This window comes from Rhododendron vialii, chromosome 13a (assembly GCF_030253575.1).
Source record: "Rhododendron vialii isolate Sample 1 chromosome 13a, ASM3025357v1".
Classification (NCBI taxonomy): Eukaryota; Viridiplantae; Streptophyta; class Magnoliopsida; order Ericales; family Ericaceae; genus Rhododendron; species Rhododendron vialii.
In genome coordinates this window covers 14,114,610-14,127,824 of record NC_080569.1, presented here as the reverse complement: position 1 = coordinate 14,127,824, position 13,215 = coordinate 14,114,610, and the positions used below count along the sequence as shown (strand labels likewise).

Here is a 13,215-nt window from a genome sequence, read left to right as displayed (position 1 = left end):
GGTTATTGCTAAGGCTTAATTTGGTTTGGCCCCTGTATGATTGTCAGAACAAAAATTTATTTTTGAAACGCCCAAAGATTTTCATGGCAACAAAACACCATATTCTACCAGAAGTCTTTTAAAAATGCCGCCCCTGTTGATAGCACCGCCGCTCTGCCGCCTCCGCTTTAGTCGCCGCGATGGACAGCATAGACGTTTTAGGAACAGGCTTCAGGCAACGCTTTTATGAAAATGGCAAAACTTAAAGACAGGTATTCGAATAAGGTTTTGACCAAAAACCCATAGGGTGCCAGAGTTCTGAGGGTCAGTTGTTCTTTTATAAATTTTTGGCAGTATAAGACCATTAACCAAATATTAGCCAAAGCCTTTCAATCTCTCGATAGACCTATACACATAGTATTTTTACAAAAGATTTCTAGTTATTCGAAGTTTATGTCAAAATAAAACTTCCTTTTCATAGTAGAGCTTCTTATTCGCTCCTAGTAAGTCCTTTATGACAAAGAGCCATATCCCATGGAGTACCCCGTTCTTTCATCTATTGCATAAACACCACTTGCATATAGTATCATGCATTTGAAATGAAGATCATTTCAAGAAAATCCCTTAAAATAAGGGAAAACCATGCTCCAAAGGAGCAAATACGGGCCAACCCGACCAGATCCTGCCGGCCAAACGACGGTCAGAAATGGTATCAGAGCCGGTTATTCTGCAAAAAGAAGATCGGAATCTACACTAAACCAATATGGTTTAGACCTGTAAGTATTTATTTATTTCCTTCAAAAGGTCGTAAATGCCATACTTACTCCATTTTGCTAAAAATTAGCAAAAGTACAAATATTAACATACCCTTTTGCCTATGGCATCGGTTATGTCGATCTTTGTAAAATTTGCCAAGAAACCCTTGGGAACACCTCGTCTTGTTTCAAGACATTGCACTGTTTCTACAACAAGGAGAATTTTTGTTTTAAAATAAAACAAATGGCAGACCACATGCGAGCAGCTATGCTGCAAGAGGCCAAGGAGCTAACTACTCACTGGGCTTTGCATGGACATGAAAATGATCATGCCTTTTATAGGGCTTACGCCAAAACATGGCTAAATCCTCCTTGGGCTGTTCAAACAAATAATACTCTTTATTTTCCTAATGACGAAGGAAAAAGAGCTTTACATTATATTGGTGTTGCTCAGTTTGCTATGAATCTTATCAAGCACAGGATAAATCCAGCAACCCAATGGTTTGAAGACGCCGATGAAGACGCTAAAACTGTATACCGCTTATGCGACGAACAGTACAGCAAATATCTCAAGTTCCTCATAGATCATGAACTGGTCTATAAAAGAAACGTGGAACACAATGAGATAAACCAAGATGAATATCATCTTGATGAAATGCCTATCGCGGGATGTGCAAATCTCACACTCGATCGAATAGTGCAAGACATGCTTAACAAGCTATCCATCAGAAATGGTGGTATAGGCAATAGTAGGAGACCTACTATTGATGTTAATAATGTCAATTGGGCAAGGGACTTCAAGCAATTTCTCTTTCCACATCTTGATTGAATATTGATCATGATTGGAGAAATCTTGCAAGGCCTAAGACGCCTAGTGGAAGCTCCAAACCAAGATCAAAATTCTTGGTGGACAGTTAACTACTGCCCTATAGCTTCTGAAGGATGCATACATCCTCACAAGTTGCACAGTACAACTTTCTCTAATCAGGATATAATCCGTATGACTAACGTCATTGTGGATCTCTTGATTATTGGATTTAGTGCTGCTGTAGACAAATCTTCAGAGCAGATGCTAAGCATCAATCAAACTTCCATAGGAAGCTATGAAAAGCTCAAAAAGAAGATTAATGATCTCAAGTCTAGATCAATCAAAGCTAGCGACTTTGAAGCCTGGAATGAAAAGATGTATAACGTCTTGGAAAGGTTAAGGGACAGACTTCCCAATACCCCAGGTAGCTCTACTAGCGATAGTACGAGCAATGACGCTATTGCCAATCTTTGCGACAGAGTTAAAGACCTTGAAATGATTCAACGTCAAACTTCAGTCCAAATCAAAGATATGGTAACAATGGTCAAAGCTATGAACCCTGGACTGATTCAGGCTTCTATGCTTAAAGCAAACCAAGACCATATGGGTGAAGTAAGCCTCGAGCTTCATAAACTTCACTATACTCTAAGGGAGGCTATCTCAGAGATCAAATTTGATCCGGATAACCCAAAACCCACAGAGTTAAGGACAGAAGAGAACTCTAAAGAAATCCTGAGGATTAACGGAGAACTCTTACCTTTGGTTAAAGAGGTTAAGGATACCTTAGCCGCTACCACTGGAGTCCTTGAAAAGGTTAAAATCTGGCTTAGATGAGCAATAGCGATAATTCCTACAGGAGCCAAGATATGGCTACCATGGATGCTAATGCAAAACTCTATGCACTTAAGGCAAAAGAACTACTGTCCGATTATCACGGAACAGGAGATCAAAACTTTGCCATAAGTATAGCAGATGATACCTTGGTCAAATCAAGCGCAAAAGAAAGTACATTAAGAACTGAAAGATTGATACGATCTAATCAGTTTTTGATAACATATACCTTCTGCGAAGTGGATAAAAACAGAGAAATTCTCAAGGAAATCCTTGATGAGATAAGCACTCTGAAACAAGAGTTTGTCAATTTCAAACAAGTTGACGTAACTCAAACCACTACTACAATCAACAAAGCATTAACTGCTATGGAGCAATCTGGAAACCAGATAACTACCGCAGTAAAAGTATTGAATGATAGTAATATCTCCATCAATACTCTTGTTGATATTGTAGATGATTTGAAAAATAAAACCACCAATCCCCGATTTGATACTGGACCTATGGTCAAGCAAATCGAAGACGGTATGAAACATCTCGATCTATCCCATGTGGAGAAAGATCTTGATGAAGTAAAGAAAGCCGTAGGTTCCATAGGAACCTCAGGTGGTAACAAGCCTCTATTGCCAGAATTTGGTGCTACCCTGAGGAAGCCCAAGGCATATGCTTGGATGGATGTTCCTTACCAAAGAAAATGAGTCTATTGGGAAAATTCCAAAGACTTTTGGTAAGAGAAAAGCCCAAGCCTGGATACCAGGTTTATGGCAAGCTCACCTACCAAGAGGTAGATGATGCTAGCAACTTCAAAGCATGTCAGATCCCTGAGGCGGCGCTATATGAAGTAAATCGGGCAAAGAAAGATAAAGCCATTCGGATGTTTAAAATAAACATCAAGGACTACACTTCAAATGATTATATTCGGATACCGGTAATCATAGAAGATGAAATCCGAAAGGATTGTCCTAGCTATGGCTATATCAATGTATCAGCAATACAGCTGACAGTCAAATGGCTGGGTAATGCAGGAGTTAACATCCCTCTGCAAATATACCTCATTGATGAACGTATGTCAGATCCAAAACAAGGAGTGATAGGTCTCTACACTACCAATTTGTTTTCTGGAGCTACATACACCGAGATATTCCTGGACAATACGTTGTCGATAATGGATGCTAATCTCGAAGATGCACTAGCATTGCATATAAAACCCACTGTAAAGTTATTGGAAGGATCCAAGGCTTTAGCAGTTGAAGTTAGAACCTATATGTCTTGGAACCAAATGGGCAAGCCATATAGAAAACGTTCTGACTCAGGGATAGATCAATATGGTTTATCTCGGGGCAAATCAGTCATAATCAAAGGATCGAATATTGGTCCTGAAGCTATTCCCCAACCTATACCGGTTGATGAGCTTACTTATGACTTAGATTTTGTATTCAAAAGAAGGGCACCTTCCCTCACAGTAGAAACATCTACTGAAGTTGAATACAGCATTGATACCAAAGATGGTCTCAATGTAAGATTAAAGAAGCCTACTAGATCCAGAGGATCAGTATCTTCGAGAAATCACTCCACGATGGATTTTTCCAATCTAATATGACTAATTACCAGAAGGAATTAGCCAGACTTGGATTACCATTAGATGTAAATCTAAAGGTATTAAAATCACAGTTGGATACTGACTGGGATAATGGAAAAAACGTCTGCGAGGAACTATGCCTTGTAACCAGTATATTGGAATATCCGATAGACTATGGTTACTTTCCTGAGAGATTCGAGGTCAACAACATTGATCATGACGAATCACCACTTCCAGAGGAAGAGGTTAATGCTCAGACCTTTAAGGGTAAAAACCCTAAAAGGAGGCATAAGAAGAAACCCATATTAGTCCAAGATGATTATACCGCTTACGAGCGAAGCAAACATCTTTGGAACAAAAGATATGGAGGCACAGTCAATGTCAAAAACGAACCTATGGATGAGGATCTGATACCATTTCTGACCGTCGTTTGGCCGGCAGGATCTGGTCGGGTTGGCCCGTATTTGCTCCTTTGGAGCATGGTTTTCCCTTATTTTAAGGGATTTTCTTGAAATGATCTTCATTTCAAATGCATGATACTATATGCAAGTGGTGTTTATGCAATAGATGAAAGAACGGGGTACTCCATGGGATATGGCTCTTTGTCATAAAGGACTTACTAGGAGCGAATAAGAAGCTCTACTATGAAAAGGAAGTTTTATTTTGACATAAACTTCGAATAACTAGAAATCTTTTGTAAAAATACTATGTGTATAGGTCTATCGAGAGATTGAAAGGCTTTGGCTAATATTTGGTTAATGGTCTTATACTGCCAAAAATTTATAAAAGAACAACTGATCCTCAGAACTCTGGCACCCTATGGGTTTTTGGTCAAAACCTTATTCGAATACCCGTCTTTAAGTTTTGCCATTTTCATAAAAGCGTTGCCTGAAGCCTGTTCCTAAAACGTCTATGCTGTCCATCGCGGCGACTAAAGCGGAGGCGGCAGAGCGGCGGTGCTATCAACAGGGGCGGCATTTTTAAAAGACTTCTGGTAGAATATGGTGTTTTGTTGCCATGAAAATCTTTGGGCGTTTCAAAAATAAATTTTTGTTCTGACAATCATACAGGGGCCAAACCAAATTAAGCCTTAGCAATAACCCTTTAAACTCATAGACATAACACAAGTAGTACAAGAACAAAAGTAGTTATTAAACCTGAAATTTATTCAAAACAAACGACTTACATAGATATGAGCTACTATGCTCTTGCCTTCAGAGCCCCCATCGGAGCCCCTAGAGGACTACTCACACATACCTTACAAGAACACTTTGATTTTTTTTTTTTTTTTTTTTTTAGAGAGAGAGAGAAAGCTCTAAAATCGGATTATCTGTAAGAGAAAACCTGCTCTCCTTAAATAGGAGAGGACCTAGATGCCCTGAGCTAAGGCTCACATGGTGGGAACCCCCACTTAGTGTTACAGCTCAAAAGGAAAGCACGCCACACCGAAAGCATAAAGCATGACCCTATGGGTCAAAAGGTGAATAGTGACTCCACTACATTATGTTAGTGGTGGGAATCTCTTCACATGGCTCACAGTCTGGATTGTCGGCCATTTCTTCACTGTTGATGTCTTCTTGCTCAGTATCCGAGTCAAAAGTAGCATCTTTCGGTGGAGATGGGGTCCGCAACATCTGCTTTGCAAAAATCTTGTCCTCTAAGCAAAGATAGTGGATTTTGATTCTTGGCCATTCTTGGTGTGCAAAGAAAACGAATCTTTCGTCGTCTTTCCAAACATAATGCTGACTTTGGTTGCCCAATTCATCATTAATTTTTTGAATTCCTATTCCTCTTTCTTGAGAATTAATTCCCATACTTGGAGAGGATTTGTAGTTATCTTCGATCGTGTCGATCCATTCATTACTTTCTTTGAATAAATGGAGACTTGGATGAACAGCAGGAGGATTGTTGTAAAAATCCTGTATCGTACGCCATCTGTTGAAAACGTAGAGTGGTGCTGCTGAAATAACCTGTATACCATAGCCAGAGAGTGTTATCTCTCTTTGTTCTAGGGTATTAATCACAAAGTTGATGAACTCCTTCACACTACTGGAACAGTGTTCGATCATTTTTTGGATTTTTCCTTCGAATGGGATTTTGATTCCCCCAAGAAAACCATAGTCAAGAATTTCGAGAAACATATGAGACTCGATTTCTTTAGTAATGTATATCTTTTCTTGAAAGATCATAGCATTTTCTTCGAAAGCAAGTTTGTTAGTTTTTTGAAAACATGTTTCGAGGAAATAGCTCCAATTGTTGGTGGCTATATTTCTGTGGAATAAATTCCATCTTTCATATAGACCAAAAAATTTTGGGATGATTTGGTGTCCAAATTTTTCCCAAATTATTGGGGCTTCTTTATCCCAATTTTCCAAATCAATTTCCTCTTTAAAAATAATTTTTTCAAAAGAGCTGGCATTTTTGACACGAATGTTAATGCCATTTGATTGGGTCATTTTATTGAGGCGAAAGAACTCATCCTCAATAGTTCTGCATATAGCAGAATCACCAGTTTGAGTGAACACGAGAGTAATTATCTCATTTTGTTCTTTGGTGATAGATCTTCTGCTGGACCTTTTCCATTTTTTGATTTTTAACCCGGCTTGTATGGATGGGCCTGAGTCATCAATCTGAGGTTCCAGAGAGAGAGGATTTGATACGGCCAACCTATGGTTGTGCTCGCTATTCATGTGATCCAAGATGTTGAAGGGTCTCTTGGATAAACGAGCCTGAAATTTGGCCTTTCTAATATCTGGGCTTTTTGGGTCAAATTTCATTTTGGGCTGCAATGGGCTTTTGCCTTTGCCAGTGGGCTCGGGCATTTGGATTTCCATAGCAGTGGGCTCATGGATGAATATACCCTTTTGAGAGGGTTGGGCCTTTCGAGAGGCTGCTTGTTGGGCTGCTTTCTTCGGGCCTAATGGCACAAGTTTGGCAGTTGCTTCCACAGCTTGTTTATAGCTGTGAGGGGGAAGTTTGGGCTTATTAGCCTCTTGACTTATTATGGGCTTATTAGCCTCTTGAGTCATTAACTTCATTTTTTCAGCTTCGAGCTGGGCTAGCTGAAGTTTCATCTGGAGGATCTCCTTTTCGTGGTTGGGACCTTCCATTTCCGAGTCAATAGCTGAAACTGAACAATGAGCAGAGTTAGAAATATCTTCTTCACTACAATGTGCTGTGTTCGTGTTTGATGCAGCTAATTGTCGAGTTAACACATCTGCGATGAAATTTCTTGCACCAGAGATATGTTGAATGGTCATACGATCTTCGTATGACATGATAGAGATCTTATCTCGAATCTGTTTGTCAGATCGATCTTTTTGAATCTCTTTCTTTTCCAAAAATCCGATAACTGGTTTTGAGTCAGTTTGTAGGATAAATGGATTCCATAAAAATATTCTGAATTTTTTCAAAACATTTTTGATGGCTCTGAGCTCCTTGTCGAAGGTGTTCCATCTTCGCTCAGTGTCGTTCCAGGTACCATTTGCGTATCTGGCAATTTTAAGGGTTTTGCTGTAGTTTCCATCTTCCAAAAGTTGGTAGAATTGGAGAGCTCCAGCCCAGCCAATATCACTTGCATCTGTGGTTACAAGTATCTTGTCACCATTCTTGGGCAGAGTGAGAGTAGGCATTTTTGTGCACTCTTGTTTGATGCGTCTGACGCATTCAGTGTCTTGGATATTCCACGACCAAGGTGTTCCTTTCTTAAGCTTGTTTTGCAACGGTTTCCGTAGCTCAGCTATAAAAGGCAGATAAGTTGACGAAGCATAGTTGATTATGCCAAGGAATTGTTGTAGTTCCTTCTTGTCACTGATCTGTTCTGGAAAGTCTCTGACTTTGGTGAGAATGTGTGGCTGCAGGATTATTTCTCCGTCTTCGATTTCTATTCCTAGAAACTCGATTTTGGTTTTGAAGAATTCTGCCTTTTTCTCACTGATGATGATACCTTCATTTCGCAATGTCTCTGCAACTGCGATTAGGTGCTTCTTGTGTTCTTCTGCATTTCTGCTAAAAACAAGAATATCGTCAATATATATCATACAGTAATCCATATGGTTTTGAAGTGCATCGTCCATTTTTCTTTGAAAGATGCTTGGGGCATTTGCCAATCCCATTGGCATTACTAACCATTCGTAGGTCCCTATGGGAGTACTGAAGGCAGTGTAATGAATGCAGTCTTCTTCCATTTTTACTTGGAAGAATCCGGACTTACAATCCATCTTGGAGAAATACTTAGTATTTCTAAGCTTCAAGAATAGCTCATCCTTGTTAGGGATTCTATAGCTGTCTTTAATTATACATAAGTTTAACTTAGTATAATCAATGACCATTCTTGATTTGCCTCGCTTTTCTTCACTATGGTTAACCATAATGAAAGCGGGAGATGACCATTCAGATGTACTCTTTCTTATTAAAGAAAGGTCCATGGCCTCTTTGATATGTTCTTGCATATCTCGTATTCCATCCGGTGATGCGGGATAAGGTTTTATCCTTATTGGAATTTTAAGATTGCGTATTGCCAAGGTATCCTTTGGCATGAGAGTAATTTTACACTTTGGGTGAGAAGGGTTGCTCATCGCCAAAGGGTTACTCGAGAAGTTTTTATTCAGTAACTGTCTCACGTGAGTGATAGTTTCCTGAATTCCGGCTTTTGTAGGGTGATATTCACCACTTTTCAGCGCGTTTACTTCTGATGCTAGCCATTGAGGAATAAATTCCGTAGGCTTTTTATTAAGACGAACAATATTGTTATCGCGAAGGATAATTGTATCGTCATACACAATTAATGGGCCATTGGAAGACCAAAATGAGTTACCTATGATAATCTCATATCGCATTAAATTGTGTTGCCAGAAATCGATAGTAAACACTTGGATTCCAAGAGTTACTTGCACGTTTGGTGCCCATCGATCAATGGTAGAAGTTGCCGAATTTGCATAAGTCAAAGACTTAGCTGGACCCTGAATCCATAGTTCAGGAGGCAATACTTCCTCACGAGCAAGATTTAATGTACATCCAGTGTCGTAAAGAGCACTGACTGTATAGTCATTATGTCCTTGAGCGTGGATAGTTGTTTCAAAGAAACGAACCCCTGTAGCTTTTCCTATGGAAAATGCTGGTTCAGCTTCTTTTATGAAATCAACCTCATCATCATCAGATTTAGACGTATAATCGTCATCTGACTGTGATGGTTCCGATTCTGAAGTATCCTCAGATTCGTTATCGTTTTCCTCAGGGAAATACGACTCATATTCTTCATCTGATTCAGATTCTTCGGTGTCACCCTCATAAGAATCGTCAGAAGGATATGGTTGCGCAATTGTTAGAGAAGGAGAAGGTGGTTGAACCAATTTTTCTTTGATTGGTTTATCTTCCACTTTCTTTTTATTCTCCAGTTGTAATTGCAATATTTGCAATTCCAATTGCTTTAACTCTAGCTGCTTTTGTAAGATATCCATTTGGACACTATGGCAAGCTAAAGGTACTTCAGCTTCTTGACCGGCCAAAGGCCTATCCTGAAGTTTTATATACCAGACACGTTTCCTGGCTGAGTTCATAACTTCAAGGTCGGTTTTACCCTTCCAATGAGCATGACCAGGTGTTCTGGGATCACGTAGAGAACAAAACTCCCTGTACCTTGTGAGTACTTCGGGGTTTGTTTCCGTGACATCATCCGTGTATCTTATATGTCCAGACATTCAAGTCTGTTCATCAGATCCTCGGAACTGGCATTACTACTTTCGTAGTTAGATGAAGTATCCTCATCTGTCCAGTGGTCGAACTCGTAGACAGTGTCATCACTATCAAGTTCATATTCATCGATTGGATAGACTTCAAAGTCTTCGATGAGTTTTGCCTGTTCACTGCTTCCTCGTTTGGGACAACGATTAGCATAGTGACCTAGCTGATTGCAAATGAAGCATTTGCATGAAGCAGCATCCTTCTTAGGGGGTGCGGAGGGTTTTTTCCTCTTCCTGCCCTTTTTAGAGAAGAATTTTGGCTTCTTGGACTTACCAAAAGATTTTCTTTTACCCCGATTCCAAACCGGTCCTTTTCTTAATAATATTCTCTCTCTTTTGTGATCCTATCCTACTTCGTGTTTGTACCCACTGTGTGTCTGAAAACTTGGTATCAAAGCCATGTCTTTCATTCTAGCTTAAACCCCCTCCTCTGGGAACTTCTTTTTCAATACTACGGTAAATTTTTTCTAAAAAAGAAATTGAAGCGTATGCTCTGTGGTTGCCTTCTAAGGATCTTCCACACCAGAAACTTCACTAACTGTTTTGATTGAAAAAAATTCTTGTATCAGTGGGTTAAAGTACCTTGAGACGTTTGGCTTCAGAGAAAGCAGTTTGTCTCGGTTTATCTACCCTAGTATACAGAAATTTTGTTAATCAAAATTAGTTGAAGATTTTACAGTTAAAAGAAAAAATTTATTGTATGAGGAAGTGAAGGACCCAGAGCCTTTATCTTAAATGAACCGTTGGCTTTCACCTAATTCCCCTACCACATCTTCTCTAGTCTCTTCAAGTTCATCTACCAGTAGAAATTCTACTTCTTCTTCTAATCTTGAGTACCTCTATGAGTTTGAGTATCTTCCTGACGACAGTAAGGTTCCTCTTACTGATCTTCCTTTCCTCAACCCATATAATGCTTTTGTCCGTCCACAAACCTCTGTAAAAAAGACAGTCACCCAACTCTTCTCTACAAAGCGTCCAACCTCAGTAAAAGAGTATGTCCAAGCCTCTAAGTTTGATCAGTGCTTCATAGCAGCTACAGAAGCTGAACAGCTTTTACCTCTAGAAATCCCAGTTGACTTGCCTCGCATTTGGCAACAACAAGGATTTACCCATCTTCACTTTGGAGCAATCAGATTGGCCGTTACTTTCCATGGCAGAAAAGGTTTACCTATTACTTCCAGAATTGCTCTGGTTGATACTAGGTTTATGAAGTATCAGCATGCATGTATTGCCACGGTCCAAACCACTTTAAATGCTGGAACTGTCATCTTACCTTTTACCCCAACTTCAACATGCCACTAGCAGATCCTCATCTGCTCTCAGCTCTAAAAGTTCAAGTCCAAATTGGTGGTGCCTCCCAAATCTCCACTACATATGCTGCAACCCTTCACTACCAAATGGCCTACCGACTTCAAAACCATGCCTTTGACATGTCCTTACCCTCCTCCACAGATGAAGCCCTTTTCCTAACTGTCAACGCACCTCACCAAGCTTCGTGTGTTCATGTACCCCGACAAATTTCCAGATCTGAACTTCTTAAGCTTCTCCCAGAAAAATGGGTTACAGCTTTTGAGAATAACCAACACCAGCCCATACCTGTCCAATCTTCAAACCCACTTTTTGAAACCAAACCCGATGGCACGGTAGAAATTTCTTTCCCAAGAGAAACGTCTGCCTCACCTGCAACCAATCCAGTCATCTTTCCCTCAAGGATTGACATGTTTGTTGATGGTTCTAAACCAGAACCTCCAATTAAATATTTTCAATCTAGTGGTCTTCCAGTCTTCTATTTCAAGCACCCAGAAACAGGTCATTGTTACTTTGATGCCTGTAACTGTGATGAATGTTCCGAAGAAAGTTTTCTAGATGACAATGATGAGTCTGACAATCCTTGTCCCATTTGTCCTCAGTCACCCCAGTCAACTCCTATACCTTGTAAATCTCCACCTTCTCCAAAGTTACCATCCAAAAATGACCCTTCAGCTCAACCCAGTGGTTGTTTCATGTTCACCTCATCCCCATCTTTCACTGATGCAGATTTTCCTCCATTGGAATATCATAACCCTCAAGAAAGAACCACTCACCGTCATAAGATTCTTGATTCAACTACCATTCACCCTGATGGTAGTACTAAAGCAGTATCAGCAGCAGAAGCAGCCATAAATTGGCAATCAGCAAATTCTCTAGCACAAAATCAAATTCTCCAAAGAATTGCTAACTCTCAGCAAAATTTGGAAAATGTTGTCCATAAGAAGTTGTCAACATTAGAACTTCTTATCAGAGATTTGCAGCAGAAAATCCAACATGTTCACCAGGAACTCCTTCAGATGGCTTATGCCAACCAAGCATTTTCAGCAGCTTTTTCCCAAAAGGATGCTGAAATGAAGCATCTCAAGAACCAGCTTCACTCACTCCAGGCTCAGCAGTATTCTCAACAGAAAAATCCATTTGATATGTTCTCAACTTATCCCCAACAAAGTTTCTCTGGGTATCCTCAAATGTCTCAACCCTTACCTTTAAACCCTACCTCAATATTTGGTGATTCAAGCTCCAGTCTCTTTGGAAGCCCGTCGGCTTTCCTTCCTCCACCAAAAAGACCATCTCCACCAAAACTTCCTTTCCCAAAGCCCCAGATAAAACCTACCCAACCTCCAGTTGTCATATCTCCACCATCCACCTCTACTACAGCACCGGTTACCTCCACTTCTTCTAGACCAACAGATCCACCATCTAACCCAAATTCCAAAGCACCTCAATTAATGGTCCAGCCAGTTGTTAGTCCTTCTAACAATCCAATCTCCACCTTGCTACATACCCTAGCCACCATGCCTGAAACCCCATCTCCCGAACCAACCATCGAATCTGATTCAGATATTGAATCTACTGATTCTATACCGACTCCTCATGTTTTCATGATGAACCCTGAAAACCCAGAAGAGGATGTTGAGGACCCTCCTATCATTGAAGAGGATCCTGAGTTTGAAACACCTCCAGAAATTCCAACCTTTGATTCCTTCTCCCATGCCAATATCCATACCCAAGGTTTCTCTTTTGATACCATTCCCCCCTCAAAATGGTTGGATAAACTCTATGAGATTCATGCCTGGTGTACTGCAGCTATGCTTTCTCCAAATGCTACACTAAGTAATGTCATTACTAAGTGTACAGCAAAATTTCTTGGCCGTCTCCGTCAATGGTTCTTAGCTCTCGGTGAATACCGACAGCTACAACTCAAGCAGCTGCCAACACTTGACCAATTTATTTCAGTCCTCCATACTGAGTTTCTTGGAGACCACAACAACACCAAGGAATTCGTTCGAGAAGAATACCTCAGCATGAGATGCTGTTCATTCAAACGGAAAGATCTTGAGACTCACTATGACCGTATGTCTCAGAGATTTTATCTTCTCAACGGAATGGATGATGTTAATCTCAAGCAAGCTTTTCTCAATTCCCTTCCTGAACCATTGGGAAATGAGACAACAAGGCTCCTCCAGACAAAAGGATTAACGCTGAACTCAA

The 13,215-nt window shown here is 40.2% G+C and overlaps 2 protein-coding genes across 5 annotated transcripts in view; both read left to right on the top strand.

The window, feature by feature from the left end:
* The window catches only part of LOC131313174 (DEAD-box ATP-dependent RNA helicase 1-like), a 46,878-nt gene that overhangs the window by 23,576 nt on the left and 10,087 nt on the right, over positions 1–13,215 (top strand). The window lies entirely within an intron of this gene.
* LOC131313895 (uncharacterized) lies at positions 11,412–12,841 on the top strand. Its single transcript, XM_058342392.1, has 3 exons — positions 11,412–11,817; positions 12,382–12,670; positions 12,811–12,841. The coding sequence occupies exons 1-3, from the start codon at positions 11,412–11,414 to the stop codon at positions 12,839–12,841; spliced, it is 726 nt and encodes a 241-aa protein (XP_058198375.1).

Excerpts from the sequence above, each read along its gene's own strand:
- LOC131313895 (XM_058342392.1), top strand. The coding sequence starts at position 11,412 with ATGTTTGTTGATGGTTCTAAACCAGAACCTCCAATTAAATATTTTCAA. Across the intron at positions 11,818-12,381 it reads AACTACCATTCACCCTGATG|CACCGGTTACCTCCACTTCT; the intron begins GTAGTACTAAAG and ends CCTCTACTACAG. Across the intron at positions 12,671-12,810 it reads ATCATTGAAGAGGATCCTGA|CTATGCTTTCTCCAAATGCT; the intron begins GTTTGAAACACC and ends GGTGTACTGCAG.